The following is a 17240-nucleotide window of genomic DNA, read 5'->3' on the forward strand; positions in this document are numbered from 1 at the left end:
CATTAAAATGCTCCTGACTCAAAATCAAATTCTAGGTAAAGATGGATGTAAAGGGAAAATATTAGTGCAGCATTATGTCAAAAGTGGAATCTCTTGTAAATGTACCTGCTGCAGCCACACCAGGTGCTTGTGGAACTGGCCCTCCTCCAGGAAATTCCTGAGCTGTGAGGAGATATTGAGCCACACCCGGGTGTAATGTGTCACATTCCCAACAAATGCAAATGTCTCATTGGCCTTTAAAGAAAAAAGTGAACACATTAGTTCTTCATTACAATCTGTATGAATCTGTATATGCAAATATATATATAATAATAATAATAATGATATATATCTTCTTCTTCCAATACAATAACACAGTTCTTACAGTAGTGGAGGTTACTGTGGTCTTAAACATCCTAAATATATTTTTCCCAGATCTGTGCTTTGACACAGCCCCGTCTCACTGGCCTGGTTCTTACCCTTTTCAGTTATGTTCTATGACAGGTGGACTCCAATCAAATCATAAAAACATTTCACAGACAACAGAGCACAGTTATATCAAAGTGCATGATTAATAGTGTGAATGGAAAATATCAGCCTCTTTTTTTCAACAATTTTAAAACAAGTGAATGGAAACATCTTTTGCTTTGTCATTATGGAGTTTTGCATAGATCATGTTGCACCAACACAAAACATCGAAAATGTTCTGAATGAACATTGTATCAGGTTAGGGCTACAAATTAGATGGTGGTGATCTACTTGATTGATGATGTAAATCTGTTTGTACATGTACACAAAAGAGAGTGCTGTTTACATGCCTTCTGAATCACTTTGTCCACCTGGGAGCCAATAGGAGAGTAGAGGATCTTGGGATTTGTAGTCATCAAGTGAACCAGTAGGCCCAAATTCCTTTGTTCTTTGCTGGTGAATCCCAGAGAGCTCATGTTTCCCTGCTTCAAAGCCTCCGGTTCAATTATCCTGCAACAAGATCTATGGTTAAAGAGCACCAACTGTACTGCTAAGTAACATCCATACATTTTCTTCCGCTTATCCGGGGGCTGGGTCGCGGAGAAGCCTAACCAGAGAAGCCCAGACCTCCCTCTCCCCAGCCACCTCCTACAGCTTGTCCGGGAGAACACCAGAGCATTCCCAAGCCAGCCGAGAGATATAATCTCTCCAGTGTGTCCTGAGTCTGCCCCGGGGCCTCATCCCAATGGGACATGCCCAGGACACCTCACCCAGGCGGTGTCCAGGAGGCATCCTTGTCAGATGCCTGAACCACCTCAACTGACTCCTTTCGATGTGGAGGAGCAGCGGCTCTACTCTGAGCCTTCCCGGATGGCTGAACTTCTCACCCTATCTGATTCTCCTTCCCACCACTTCACATTTGGCTGTGAACCGTTTCAGGGCAAGCTGGAGGCAACCATTCGATGAACCATTCAATCTTTCTGGGCTTGGATAATTGTTCTCATATTCTTGATGTGATTAGTATTTAATTTATGTGCTAAAACGTTATTATGTTGAGAAGCTGAGGAGTTTTCTCATTGCATATACTTTATACTCTGAGCATTGTTCATATAAAGATAAAACCTGTGACTGCTTCTGTTTCTCTTCTGTTGGATGGCTTTTAGTATTTGTACAAAAGAGTAGTCTAAACATGTGGGCACTTCTTTAAATGTATGTTCATATTAAAACAACATGACAAAAGCATTCCTCACACAATTAAAGACAGTTTTTGTTTTACCCACCTGTTATTCCCACACAGAATGGGCTGCAGTCCAGCCCATAACTGTACAAATGCTGAAAACTGAGAATGAGGATTCTCCGTTTCCTTCTTCCCTTTCGCACTTTCTGTTCCTCCAACTTCCTCTCCTCCTTCATCCCCCTCTCTGGGAATGTCAGTTGTGTTGGGGCCCCATGTGGTGGCATTAGGAGCCCATGTTGTGTTTGCAGGCGATGCTGGAGTTCGACCAGCACAGGCCCCTTTGGGCAACAGGCGAGCTAGACTAGAAAGCAGGTCCACATCCTTTAGAAGCCTCTCTACATCAGCCAGTTCCTTCAACAGAGCCCCAACGTTAGACTGCGAGAGAAGAGCCGAAGAGCTGGGCTGCAGGTGAAGCTGGATGGGAAGAAATGAGGAAATAGGCAAATTACATGATGGCTACAGCAGACATATGAAAAAGGACCCTGTTTTCCAATGTCAATGCACATTTTAACTCAAACTAAAGACTAAAACTACCTGAGAACACAACTGCAATCTGCTCTAGACCCCCTGCTGATATTGATGTAGAAAGCAGCTGAATTCATGAATTCAATCCTCCCTGTGCTGTTACTATAGCTGAACTGAAAACATTTTGAAAGTTTCACATCAGGTGGTGGTTCATCAGGAGGTAAAAGAGAATAAGTGTCTGAAGGTAGTGATGCAGATTTTATGCAGTTGGTTTGACACCATGTGATCTAACCAGAAATGCTATTATGTGACCAATCAGTGTTTAGATTATGAGTGTGGAGCCAGAGATGCCCAAGAACTAGAGGTGCAAGAGGTGCTTCAAACAGATGAACTGATTTGTCCAAAATCTTAACCAGAAAGAGCGACAGAGTCTTACACAGCTGTCTGCAGCTTCTCTCCTTCCTTTATCCCCCCCCCCCCAAAACCCCCTTACAGACTATGTCTAGTCCCAAACTGCACCGAAGAGTAAAACTGTCAAATCTGGATTAGTATTTGGTGTCCCGCTAAGTCCCTGTTAGTACATGAATTAACAATTGATCAACAAACTGATTTAGTGTGCCTTACAGAAAACTGGTTTCAACATAATGTTAGTTTAAATGAATCAGTTGTCCCTGAGTCATACTAATTGTCAGAATCCTCAAAGTACAGGCCAAGAGAGGGTTTGGCATCAATTGTCCAATGAAGCTTATTATTTAAAGACAGAGTTTGAATTCATTTGAAAGCCTGATGCTTAGCCTCGTCCACCCCAGCTGTAAAACTCAGAAACCAGTCTTATTCATGATCATCTATCGTCCACCTGGGCCTTACACAGAGTTTCTGTCTGATTTCTCAGACTTTTTATCTGATTTAGTGCTCAGCTCAGATAAAATAATTATTGTGGGTGATTTTAACATCCATGTAGATGCTATAAATGACAGCCTCAACACAGCCTTTTAATCTGTTATTAGACCCCACCCACCACTTTAATCTAGATCTTGTTTTAACATATCCCATAGAAACGGAATATTTCACAACATTCCCTTATGTCCTTCTTTTCTCTGATCATTCCTTGACAACATTTAAATTTACAATAAGAGATTACACACAACTGGGAATAGATATTCTCACAGTAGACGTCTTTCTGTGCTATAACTAAGTAAAGGATATAATTTCTCCACTGTTATCGTGTGCCAATGCAGTGCTAGTGCAGGCAGGAATGATTTCCTGAGTTGTTAAGTGGTGCATTTGGGTAATCTCAGCCTCTCACTGAGCGTGCTCCTGTGACTGGCTAGCATTTCATGGAGTAGTTGGGATGTATTTTCCAGCATTGTCCTTAACTTGGACAACATCTGCCTCTCCGACACCACCTTAAGGCAGTCCAGCTCCATCCCCAAAACATTGCTGGCCTTGCAGACCAGTTTGAGTCCGTTGGCATCTGCGACCCTCAACCTGAAGCTCCATCATACAACCGCACACAGGATAGCATGGCCACAATAGACTCATAGAAAATCCTGGGCAACAGATGTTTAAAAGACCTCAGCCGCCTCAGAAAATAAAGACGACTCTGGCCCTTCCTGTAGAGTCAAAGGAGTTTGACTCCAGAGGGACAAAGGACCCCCTGGTGTCCCTCTTTGGGGGGATACTCCCACTGGGTTTAAATCTGGGACTCTCGGCCATTTGACTTTAGAACTGAAGAAGCTTCTCGGATGAGAGGTGAAACGTCTTCAAGCAACTCAAAGAAGTCCAGATGCTTTTCTTTGCAAACTCCTTTGACTACGATGACCTGGATGACTGAGAACCTTCACAGACATACTTCCTGTAGAGTGCATTGGTGTTCATTATCTATGTGTACTCCAAAAATTTAAAAGGTTACATTATACATGCTTCTTCATTAGGCATAGTATACATTTTCACTGCTATACAGATGATACCCAAATTTATCTATCCATGAAGTCAATTAACACACACCAATTAGTTAAACTAAAAGACATAAAGACCAGGATGACCTCTAATTTTCTCAAATTTACATAAAACTGAAGTTATCATACGCAGCCTGGTATCTAACCAGATTCTTACTCTGAATGGCATTACCTTGGCCTCCAGTAATGCTGTGAGGAACCTTGGAGTCATTTTTGACCAGGACATGTCCTTCAATGCACATATTAAACATTCAGTAAAAAGGACGAGATGTTATAGTCCCTGATAATGCATTGCTTTAGATGGAGAGACTCTTGAGGGATGGCTGTTATGAGGAAAGGCAGCCCAGAAACTTTACCAGCAGCACACATCGTTGTGTGCCTCAACTTTCGGTCTTTTACCCAGGCTAATCTGACATTTTCCTTCCTTGGTTAGGTTTAGGGATTAGAGGTCTGATCTAGCTTATCATTTTAAAATTTGGGACACATCATCAGTAGTGGACCTTGGATTCATCGGGTGTTTCGGCCATTATCACTAGACACCCTCATCCAAGGAGACCCTGCCAGGGTTGATCAGGCCCCGGAGTGTGTCACTGGTTTATGTTAAATTGTTATTTCTCTTCTTCTTTTTTCTGTTTAGTTTCCTACAGTTTATTTCCCATCTATTCACTGCAACTGAGAAATAATACTTACCTCTTTAGCATTTATGGAGCCTAACTTCTTCAAAGGGATATAAAAGGTGATAGAGAGAAGAAAGACAAAAGGGACAAGATAGGAGAAAGCCGAGAGGAGAGCTGGAAGGGGGGCGCCCGATGTGGCTTCCCACACCTCCCCACCGGATTGGGCTGTATGCTCTACCTCCCCACTGCCTCCCAGAAAAGGGAAGAAGAGCAGAGGGGAGAAGAGCGGAATATTTCTTTTCTCTTAGCTGACTACCTTAGCTGCCCAAGTGATGTCAGCCCTTTTTAACCATAACCAGTGACTGGTCCTCTCAGCAGTGTTAGCCAATTCTCTTATAGCCTGTCCTCTGATCCCAATCTCTCTAAGCAGTTTTGCTGTTGTATGGGCAACAAAGCCCCTGCACCCCACTTCCACCAGGCGCACCTTGATCTTCCAGCCTCTGTCCTCTGCCTAAGCTGCCAAGTTGGCATACCGCAGCTTCTTATGCTCAAACGCTTCCTCAATTGCTTCCTCCCATGGTACCGTCAGCTCAATGATGTACGCAAGTTTTTGGGAGTTAGACCAAAGGACGAGATCTGGTCGCAGAGTTGTTGTTACGATCTCTGTGGGAAAAATTAGCCTCTGATCCAAGTCCACTTAAATCTGCCAATCCCTGGCAACCTTCAACAGGCCCAGGTCTGGGGTTGAGGGGCTTGTCCTCGGCTTGTCTCCTTCCTGGACAAATGTTGATGAAAACTGACGCTCCTCTTGGTTCGTGAAAGGTTTAGTGTTGATGGATTTTCTTTTGCACTCAACTTTCTCAGCTAGACACCTGAGAACCTGGTTGTGTCTCCATGTGTATCTGCCCTGAGTAAGGCTAGTCCTACAACCAACCAAGATATGCTTGAGTGTTGCTGGGATTGTACACAAGGGGCAGGATGGGTCCTTTCCGAACCACATCTGCAGATTTATTGGGGAAGGTAGCACATCGCATGTTGCTCGGATGATGAAACTTAGTGTATTAGACTCCATTCCCCAGATTTCACTCCATGAGAGTTTCCTCTTTTCAACACTCTCCCAATTCATCCAGCGACCCTGCTTGGCCAGTGCCACAGCTCTGGCATGTCTGGCTGTTTCCTCCTGTCGACGCACCTCCTCCACCACCATTTTTCAACGTTCGGTTACAGATGCCTGTTGCCACCGAGGTGTTACTGCGCCAAGACCAAATCCTCCTCTGCCCTGTTGGACGTGTCCCACCACATCACGATGCCGAATATGTAAGACTGCTTTTTTCTATTTGCGCAACATCTCTAAAGTTAGAAATATCCTGTCTCAGAGTGATGCTGAAAAACTAGTTCATGCATTTATTACTTCCAGGCTGGACTACTGTAATTCTTTATTATCAGGATGTCCTAAAAACTCCCTGAAAATCCTTCAGTTAATCCAAAATGCTGCAGCAAGAGTCCTGACAGGGACTAGAAAGAGAGAGCAGATTTCTCCTGTATTGGCTTCCCTTCATTGGCTTCCCGTTAAATCCAGAATTCAAAATCCTGCTCCTCACATACAAGGTCTTAAATAATCAGGCCCCATCTTATCTTAATGACCTTATAGTACCATATCACCCTATTAAAGCACTTTGCTTTGGAAGGTAGGGCCTTCAACTTCCAGGCCCCTCTTCTGGGGAACCAGCTCCCAGTTTGGATTCAGGAGACAGACACTATCTCTACTTCTAAGATTAGGCTTCAAACTTTCCTTTTTGCTAAAGCATATAGTTAGGGCTGGATCGGTGACCCTGAATCCTCCCTTAGTTATTCTGCAATATGTCTAGGATGGGGGATTCCCATGATGCACCGAGTGTTTCTTTTTCATTCACTATATGTTCGCAAACCATTCTGCTTTTAATCGTTAGTTATTACTAATCTCTGGTTCGCATTCAAAAAGTGCCTTCATCCTCTCTTTCTCCCTTCACATCAACCAGTTGCAGCAGATGGCCCCGCCCCTCCCTGAGCCTGGTTCAGCTGGAGGTTTCTTCCTGTTAAAAGGGAGTTTTTCCTTCCCACTGTCACCAAGGCGCTTGCTCAAAGGGGCTCACATGACTGTTGGAGATTTCTCTGTTTTTTTTGTTTAATTATAGGGTCTTTACCTTCTAATATAAAGCCTGGAGGGAGAGAGTGAGGTAGTTAACAGAGAGGTTTGCTCTTTTGAGCAAGATTCTAAACCCAAGTTGCTCTCCAATGCATCCATTGGTGTGTGTGTGTTAGAAGCACTTGAATAGAAAAAAAGTACTTGTATGAATGGGTGAATGAGGAAAGTTGTATAAAGGAAAGTTGTTAGATCCACTATTTAGCACCCTGGAAGGGTGGAAATTCTCCTTTCTCCACTGAAAGTGATAAAAGGGTGGAGCAGTTTTTGCTCAAAATAAGGGATTGGCTGGCAAGATACCGCAAGATGGCTGAGGTCAACCTGCGCAAGGCTCAGAAAAGCTAGAAGAGCTGATATGAGCAGCAGGCTTGCCACTGTGAATTCCATCTGGTCAAAAAGTGTTGTTACTCCTTCCTTTTGCTATAAAACAAAAAATTCTGACAAAAATGAAAGGGACAATAGTTTTTCGCAGGATAGGGCCAGGGACATATGAGAATCACATAGAAAATTAAGAAATGAAACAGACCTACCTTGAAAATCTTCTGAAAGAGGGGAAAGAGTGTCCAATTCAGACTCCAGAAAAGCTCGATTGGTAAAAGGAAGTAAACCTAAAGTTAGAGGTGAGATCAGAGCAAGAAACCCTTCTGATGTCTTTGGTGCTGTCGCGTCTTGCTCTACAGCAGCCAGCCCAGTTACTCCAGGTCTTCCAGGAGGTTCCATCTTTGTCTTCTGTTAACCCCGGAAGAACCACTTCTGTCAAACATGTGATACACCTAAAACATGGGAAACGCATCCACCACCGTCCTTACCGGGTTCTACAACCACTGGTGGGAAACTTGCAACAGGAGGTGGAGAAGATGTTGAAGCTTGGGGAGACTGAGCCTTCCTCTCGGAGAGGTGCAGTCCAGTGGTCATCATCTTTAAGAAGGAGATGTGTGTAAATGGCAAGTGCCACTGGAAGAGTCCTTTCAACCATACACAACCTTCCGAACACCAGCTGGGCTCTTCCAGTACACTGTGATGCTATTTAGACTGCAAGGGGCACCCGCCACCTTCCAGAGGATACTACAGGGGTGTGAGCACTGCAGTGCAGCCTGTCTTGATGATGTTGTGATCCACAGCAACACATGGGAAGAGCATCTGCAGCACCTGTCAGAGGTCACCAGAAGGATCCAAAAGGGCAGGGCTGACACTCAACCCCTCTAAATGTGAATGGCCACAGCAAGAGACACGCTACCTGGGCTATCAAGAGGGTTGAGACAAGGTGGGTCCTCAGGATAAGGTGGAAGCCATCCAGAAATTCAGCCTTGCACCTAAAAGGAGGAACGGTTCTTTTCAGGACTGTTTGCTAGTACTCTAGTTTGCAACCAACGATGGCAGTCCCTCTTACAGCCCCAAACAGCAAGGAGCAAAGAAACCCAGTAATATGACAAGCAGTTTGTGAATACCCTGAAAGCCTACTTGTGTACCTTCCACAGTTCTCAGGAATCCTGACTTCAGCTGAAGATTTTTGATGCTTCCACAGACCACTCTAGAGCAGTCCTGGCCCGAGGAAACCATGGAAAAGAACATCCAGTCCTATATCACGGCCAGAAGCCACGTGGCACAATGTATTCTACTGTTAAGAAGGAAGCCTTGGCCATTAAGCGGGCACTGGAAAAACTCCAATATTATTTGTGTAGATAAATTTGATCTGGAAACTGACCACCAAGCACTCACTTGGATCAATTCCATGAAGAATTACAACAGCTGCCTGTTACAATGGTGATTCTCACTTCAGCCTTTTAGGTTCATTATTGGCAAGTGTAATATAGTGGCAGATTACCTCTCCAGGTTGGTGAAGTGCGGTAACTTGGAGAGGTAATCTGCTAGCAAAAGATAACAAAATAATTAACTCCCAATCTTGAGATAATGAGGCCAGGAAGGGGATGACTTTGACTGTAGGCGGCAGACATGGATGTGGGCTTGTACACAGGCATCCAGACATTCCACACACGTGGATGCATGTCTCAAGGTCAAACAGTCAAACAAAAGGGAAGGGTGATAATTGACTTTACTATTTAGCAGCACAGGTGCAGTCAGCATATATTCTCGATTACCTCTCACTAAAATCACTGTGTGCAGTCTCCCCACTGTCTTCGATGCCGGATGGGCAAGACAAGGCATGGACTTCCTGGTGTTAACCAGTGGGTTTGCGAACACTTGGGCTCATGTGAACTGCATTATTTTTGGTTTACAGTTTGCAATACCAAAAATGACTCAACAACAATCATTACAGCAGGTTGATATTCAACCAGACACAAATGTAGTCTTTGTGCCTCTACAGATTAAGGAACGGTTCAACACTAACTGTGACTTCAACGCATGTTCATTTAAATTTTTGAACATCGTCATTGTTTGATAGCTTTTAGTTGCTTTTTCTTTCTTTTGACTAGATAGTAAATTTGTTAATATTTCTAGCTGATTAGGAGATTTATTGCATTTCAAATGCATGCCCAAAGGCTGCTAGACAATTATGAAGCGTAGGCTATAATAGACATGCTTACCATCTGACAGCACTGTGGGTGTCTCGGGGCAGAGAACCACACATTACTGTTACAACTCTCTTCGCAAGGCCGACTTTCAGAAACTCTTTGTGTGAGTAACAAAGTCTGTTCTGTAGTCGTGTGCACCTTTGACGCACATTCAGGCATTAACTGGTCTTTCTGCAAACTGGACCCACAGCTTCCATACTGGGATCTTCACCACAGGGCTGCTAGCCCACATTCACACTCCTGGACAGTGAAAAAAACTTGTACCAGCAGCTTGGGTCTTCATGGTTCCCAGAGAATTACAAAATAAAGAAAAGGATCCAGACACAAAAATCAAATCAAACCGTACAGTTGGAAGTGTCCACACCCACGCTTAGTATGACTAATAAAAAACTTATATCTGCCATTCAGATCACAGTCTAAATACAAGTAGTACTACCAATCCACAATAAAATTTAAATATTAATATTCAAATAAGGTTTTATTCTCCCTAGCCTCAGGATAAAGCAAAATTAATTAAAACATCCTCCATTTGATTAAAATAATTCACATTTGTATAAACTGAGACTGAAGCCCAAAATACTTGTCACACATGATAAAATAGAATTTAAAAAGGTTAATTAATAGACAATCTATTATTTAATACATATGGCATTTAAATATGGCATTGAGCTTAGTACCTTAATATTGTACATATATATAAATATATAATTTGTATCAAAAAACACTTTCAGAAGGTTTTTATTCAGATTAAATGAAATCAAAGGTATCAGAATAAAACCTTAAAACACATCAATTAGGAGGAAGCGGCAGAGGCCAGCCCAACATACATGAGCAAAGGTGGTAGTTATGGAGGTCACACATGCATTGCATGTGGAACCAGTTATATACGACTGCGAGATCGGAGACTTTAATTATCTTCAGACGTTACATCCATTTAAGAGCTCTGCAGTACACGCTCTTCCCAGGTTCTGACCAAATCCACCTTTGGGTGATCACAGTACTGGTTTCTAAAATTTTCAGACATAGGTAGTGCTGAAGAATGTGGTTTAGGTCGTCTCCAGTTCCTGCCATACAGTTACTTCCTTTGCTCTTCGGTACTTGATTAGCTGTCTCTATCAGGTCCCAATTATAAAATTACTAAAATCAAAATGTTGGACTTCCTGTTATGTTACGGTCATATGTCCCATGGACTTTTTTGTCCAAAACTTTCATATTTGAAGATCAATCTATGTGCTCGTAACACTGTTACAGGTGCTGTAGATCCATTTTCCACTCTGCATATGTGATTCATAAAACACGTAAATTTTCACCATAGCTAACATGTTTAGTTTTCGAGCATGCTTAGGCCTTCACAAAGGTCAGACATTTCCCTGACTAACATTAAACAGGCCGGATACAATGAAGCGCTTGGAGAATGGAGAATACTCACTATTACATGTCTTGCTGATGTATATCGTGTTGAAGCACCAACTAAAATTTCACCTAAATGGGATGATTATAATCTACTGGATATTTCCTGTTGCCACTAGGTGGCGCCATAATAGTGACCCAATATTGGCACTCAGACGTCTGAAAGTTGGGATTCAAGCATGTCCAGTTTTTGACAGACTTGACAATTGAGAAACCGTGTAGTGTCCTGTGGCAAAAAACAAAACAAAACCAAAACTGTTTTTAAAATCAAGTAATACTCGTTAAGGCTTTCCTGACCAAATGTTATATGATTCTGCAAAACCACCAGGAAACTGTACCTCAAAATATAAAACATGACATTTTCTGTCACCACTATGTGGTGCTGTGACTATTGTTAAAAGCTAACATAGTACTGGGTTCAGGGATGGACCCATATGACAGGTTTGGTCCAGATGGATGATATATGTGAAACTGAGCAAATATAAATTTTATTTAATTTGCCCCAGAGATGTAGTTAAGATTGACCAAATATAAAGTTGATCAGATCAAATCCCCAGAGTTCAAAAAAGCATTCTGTAGTCTCAGTATGTGAAACCTATATAATACGAACATTTTCTGTTACTGAAGCATGTGCACACATGGTCATGGTTATGACCTTAGAAAGTTGGTTCATTCCATAAAATAATAATAATACTCCACAGAGCAGACACAATAATGCCTCTGCACTTTGTGCTGAAGACCTAAAACTGAATGAAGCAGACAGAACAGGGTTTTCGCACTAAACGGATCAGATAGGGCTCTTGCAGTTTCAGTGCTTGGGCACCAACTATCAGACTACTCCAGGTAGGGATGGGAGTCGAGAGCCAATTCTTGTAGAAAACCGGTCCCTAGAAGTCCAGTTCCTTGGAATTGTTAGTCTGCCTGATCACTGCTTATCAGTTCGTGCCTTCGTTCTACAATCAGCTAATATCAGTTTGTGTGTCAGACGAGGAAAATAACGGCGCAGTGTAGAGAGTGGATATGGAAATATAGTTTTATTGCACCAAAGGACGACAGAATGATGGTAAAGTGGAAAACTGCATCCAGGACATAAACAACCGCATTATGTTGCTAACACAACTTTGGTTCTTTGCAAGCGTCTGCACAGACAGGATGCTAATGCTAAGCTAGCCAAGAACCCAGAGTGAAAGCTGAGTGGTCAGGCTGCAAACTCCATTTCTATCTGCTCACGTCTCAAAAGCAGAAACACTGTGATGCAATTCATTTTCAATAGGAGACAAATCAATAAGTGATATCGATAATGGATTCGGAAGCGCTAAATTCTTATAAATTCCTATCCCTAAACTCCAGGGCTGTAGGTCTCAAAACAGGAAGTAGAGTAGGTCTTGGAAATGAAAAACATGCATATAGTTAACAACATTATTTGTCAGTGATAACTGTAATTATACCAATGTTTAAAAATGGCCTGATAGATGTTCTCCATGGTACCTTCTCAGTGACACTCTGCGTGTTGATCTGCTCTCTCAGCTCCAGGCTCAGCTGCCTGAAGCGCGCTGACTTTTGCTCCGCCCCTTCGCTACACACAGAACTGCGATACGCCTGGATCACGGGCCGCTGCTTCTCAGGTACCAGCAGGATCTTACTCAGCTCAGTGGACCTGTCCCCACAGGTGAGGTCCTCAAGCGTGGATCCAGTTAGAAGGCTGTCCTATGAACAGAAACACTTTACTTGACCAAAGCTCCTGATACTTTAGTGGGGAAAATCTTCATAAAGACTTTCAGGCTCTACGTGAGTCTGTGGAGTTCAGCCACATGAAATGACCCAGCTCTTGGACATGGACACACAAATATACAGATGTGCCACACAAACACAAAGACACACAGAAGGTAAGTTTATAATATTGAAATTATCCTGTCTTCCTTCTCTCACCCCAACCAATCACAGCAGATGGCCCCGCCCCTCCCTGAGCCTGGTTCTGCCGGAGGTTTCTTCCTGTTAAAAGGGAGTTTTTCCTTCCCACTGTCGCCAAAGTGCTTGCTCATAGGGGGTCATATGATTGTTGGGTTTTTCTCTGTATCTATTATTGTGCTATCTACTGTACAATATAAAGCACCTTGAGGCGACTGTTGTTGTGATTTGGCGCTGTGTAAATAAAATTGAATTGAATTAATTGAGTTCATGGAGATGATAAAGGGCCACATGCAGGGTATGCATTTTGTGATCAAATATCAACCAATGGATTACTCCTTTCAAGTAACGAGAAAAGTAAAGGATTACTATTGCAAAAAAAGTATTTAGATTACTGTTACTCCCCTGTAAGCTCGCTGCATTCCTAAACCGTGAGTTTGTTTGTGGGAGTTTCTCATGACAATGACATACAAGCGTGGGACGTTGTCAGGTTTTGTGTGGAGGCGAGGAAGAAAGAACCCAAACGCAGGACTCGCAGGTAGGTGAGGACTGGTGAAGGTTTATTATAAGGAGTGGATGAACGGAGGGTGAACGGACACTGACTGGCTGGATAACTGAATGGCTGACTGAACTGAGAGAACACACGGGAAGGACAACATCACACGAACATCAATGACACGACAAAGAACTGGAGGAAATTGAGGACTTAAATACACAGACTGATGCGGATGATAATGAGAGACCGGTGAGTACACAGCTGAACATAATCTGGCTAACGACATGAGAGACGAGCTGATACGGGAGAAACAGGAAGTGAGAACAACACTGATGTGGCAAAATAAACTGAATATGAACAAACTGAAATCACTGGGTCAATGACCCAGGAACCCTGACAGACATGTGCAGATCAACAACGGATAATATGGAGTGCAGGAGAGAGTACGACCATGCAGCGTTTAAAGCGTGGACGTACTCACATTACTTTGAGTTTCACAAAAAGATTAGCGTCCGCCGTACACTCTGAGTGGGAAGGAAACGTTTTTCTACAGCGAATAATTAAACTTCAAATCTGAGCGAACACTGAGCACGCTGCCACGGGGATGTGACATTCACAGAGAAACCCCCGGATCCCCCCACTGACATGACCACTGTGGGCAAACCTCCACCCGCCCCACTCCTGGTAAACAGGTGAAAATAGATTTAAGAGCGACAGGACTCAGTGCTGCTGAATGTTTGATTTTATTTATTTTTGCTGTGTTTTACTTGCATCTATTTGTAAGAGTGAGTGTAAACACAAAACATTATTTTATTTTATATGCTGGAATATGCAGAAAATAGGTTTAAATGTTAAACAACTTCTTCAAGGCCATTCCTCCCAGTTACACCCCTCTAGGTTTCACTGTCGCTGCCCACCAGTGATTCCTGAGATTAGGGACAAAACAGGTTTTAATTTTCTAAAATATATTTTTTGATTTTTCAAAAACATATTTACATATAATTGTTATGTAAGTTGTAAGTTTTGGCTGTCTCACCGTGTTTTGGTACAATCTCCCAGGTGTAACATTTTTTAATAATTTATGTTTTTGCTGGAGAAGTGCAAGGTTTTTGTCAACACCGTCAGGCACAAAAAAATGCAAAGATATATATTTTAAATTAAGTTGTTTCAGCTATTTTGACTATTAGCAGCTTCTCTATTCTATTCTTTATGCACATATGTTTTTAAACTAATTATACCACGTTTAAAAATAAGATTGTTTTGGCTTTTTATTATTAGAGTTACAGTCATACATATTTTCAGAAGCTTGTATTTAATCTCTATAAGAAACAATCATATTTAGCAGCATGCAAATTACACATTTATTGAGAAAATTACATATTTTTATTGGAAGATCATGAGGGAGGAAAATATATGGTTCTCCAAAAGAGAAAACTAAACAAAAACTCCATATTATGGAGTTGACAAGGTGCTGACGGTGGTGACACACTAGTAGAAAACAAGATATTATTTCTTTCAAAATGACCATTAAACCTTAACAACTTATGTAATATTACAAAGACACATCATAACAATTCTGTTTTTGCTCATGTCAAGTTCTACATCTTAATAGTTCCCCAGCAAGTAGCTGCCTGCTCCTCCTTGATTCCTAAAGTTCTCTGTGGTTGCGTGATCCTGCTGTGCTTTCTCTCCTCATGTTTCTCTGTGCTTGTTTCCAAAACCTTCTCTTCTGCCTTTTTTCTCTTTCTTTCAGATCACTGATGTTCTTTATTTTTCCCTCTTTCCCTTTCCTTTATGAGAAACTCTTTCTTTAACTCAGGCTGGCTGTTAATTTTTTCTCCTTTTTTGATCATCCCTGTTCCTTCTCTTTCGTTCCTCTACTGACAGGTTCTCCTTTGCCATTCTAGCCTGAAATGTGCCATTTTGTAATTACTATAATTTTTCAGAACCATATGCAGATTAAGGATGAATATTCACAACACAATTATGTATTAAGCAATAGAAATGCTATCCGGTCTTGCTGCAGATCCCAAAGTCAAAGGAACTCTGCGGCATCACTGAGAGTTACTGTCTAAATTCTTTCATCTTTAATAAAATGATCTGTGTGGCTGAGTTAGACGTTAGCTCGCTGGTTTCCACCTACATTCCAACATAAATGAAGACAGAAAACTAAACAGCAGTGACGTTTGTAGTGTTACTGAAGTTGGACTAGCTGGTATATAATGATGTGCTAGGTGATCGCTAGCGACACAGCTATGTTAGCATAACATAAACACAGTGAAGCTGGAGGATGAACGCTAACTTTTTTCCACTTGATAAAAGTTAATGCAAGGGTTTCTGATGGTTAGGCCAACAGGGATCACTGACTGTTTTTAAGGGCTTGTTCAGAAAAACAGAACAAGATAAAAACCATTAAAACATTTTAACAGCACAACAGGCTTAATAAACACAGAGTAGTTTGGGCCCGGAAGCAGGATCCATACATCATCACTTAAAGACCAGCTCTCAGGGCACAGCTAGCTCAGTAGATGCCACACAATCGGAAGGTTGGGCATTCAAATCCAACGAACAGCGGCTATCCTGGATTGGTAGCTGCCCACTGCATCACTGAGTGAACGGGTCAAATGCAGAGGACTAAGCATTTTCCTACAGGATTAATAATGTATACATAAACAATGAGATTCAAGATAAGGCAAATATTCGACACATCTGTCAAGCAGAAATATCAGTAAAATACAAAGGAAGTAATATGACTGATATAATTAATAAAAATAACTTAATATAATTGATGAATAGCAGACTTTTGTGGCATTTGTCAACACCATTAGAAAAAGGGTCAACACTGTCAGACAAAAATCCTGATGGTGTTGACAAAATGCCCTACTTTCTCTCATAACACATGTTTTTCTGACAGACGCCATCTTGTTTTTCATCAGATGCTTATGGCCTCTACAATCTACCTAAATGAAGCTCTGTTTACAAAAAAAAAAATAATTAAACCTTGCATTACATCGACTTTGGTGTTGACGCACTATGGTTGTGACACAGAGTTTTATCAGAAAGGTATGCCATAAATGAAATAAAAATGAAAAAAATATCACAGCAGTGACCTCATGGCATGTGTATCAAACAGGAAGTGGTAAAGGGGTCCTCAGAGTGTAAGCTACCCACAATAATTCCTGATTTTTTTGTACTTTTAAAAAATTTTAATGGTGTTGACAAAAATTCTGGACAGGATTTTAATCACTTAAAAAATATGTAAAAATAAATTTTCAATATCATATTTTGATATTATATAAGGTATTGACTTAAATACTTAGTGACGAGAGCCATGATGTTTAATTTTACATTACTTTTATGTTTTTTCTGTATTTTAATATTATCACACCTGCTTCTGGACAATGGATTTTTAGGGTACTGGTAATGTATTGTACCATTTAAAATAAATATATGTGTATAAAAAATGCAAAATCATACTTTTGTTGTATAAACATTGCCTTGGTTTGTCTTTTAGTCAGTTGGGTTAACACTTGTATGCATATTTGTAACCCCAAAATTGGGTTTTATCTGCCGGACATGTTTTGTCCCTTATCTCAAGAATCACTGCCACATGAGCCTTAAAGTCTTGAAGCACTTACTTCTAATTGAAGGACTCTGTCTCTTGGTTTTTGTGTGGTGCCCTTGGCCCTTTGAATCCAGCTGTGGGCTCCTCCACCATCTCCGAAATGTGTACCGACGATAAGGCTGTAAACCTACAGAGCACACACAAAACTGTCAGTGAGTCACTGTGGAGGTTTGGACCACTGTTCTATGAAGAATGCTTTCTGTTCAGCCACACTGGAGGGTTTTTGAGTATAAAAGGCCTGTTAAACGTCTTGCCAAAGCGAGTCAATAGGATTTCAGTATGGCCACTCAAAATCTTTTTTTAACCATTCAGCCGAGGAGTTGCTGGTGTGTTTCCAATCACTCTCCTGCTGCAGAGCATT

The 17240-nt window shown here is 41.6% G+C and overlaps 1 protein-coding gene across 1 annotated transcript in view; it reads right to left on the reverse strand.

Moving 5' to 3' along the window:
- abca2 (ATP-binding cassette, sub-family A (ABC1), member 2) overlaps nucleotides 1-17240 on the reverse strand; it is a 167218-nt gene that overhangs the window by 95814 nt on the left and 54164 nt on the right. Inside the window, exons 7-11 of the mRNA XM_039620969.1 lie at nucleotides 16893-17006; nucleotides 12339-12557; nucleotides 1728-2098; nucleotides 798-957; nucleotides 106-234 (exon numbers count right to left, since the gene is read on the reverse strand). Of these exons, the coding sequence (XP_039476903.1) occupies nucleotides 106-234; nucleotides 798-957; nucleotides 1728-2098; nucleotides 12339-12557; nucleotides 16893-17006 (993 nt within the window). The remainder of the gene's footprint in view (nucleotides 1-105; nucleotides 235-797; nucleotides 958-1727; nucleotides 2099-12338; nucleotides 12558-16892; nucleotides 17007-17240) is intronic.

Source organism: Oreochromis aureus, linkage group 12 (genome assembly GCF_013358895.1).
Source record: "Oreochromis aureus strain Israel breed Guangdong linkage group 12, ZZ_aureus, whole genome shotgun sequence".
Taxonomy (NCBI): Eukaryota; Metazoa; Chordata; class Actinopteri; order Cichliformes; family Cichlidae; genus Oreochromis; species Oreochromis aureus.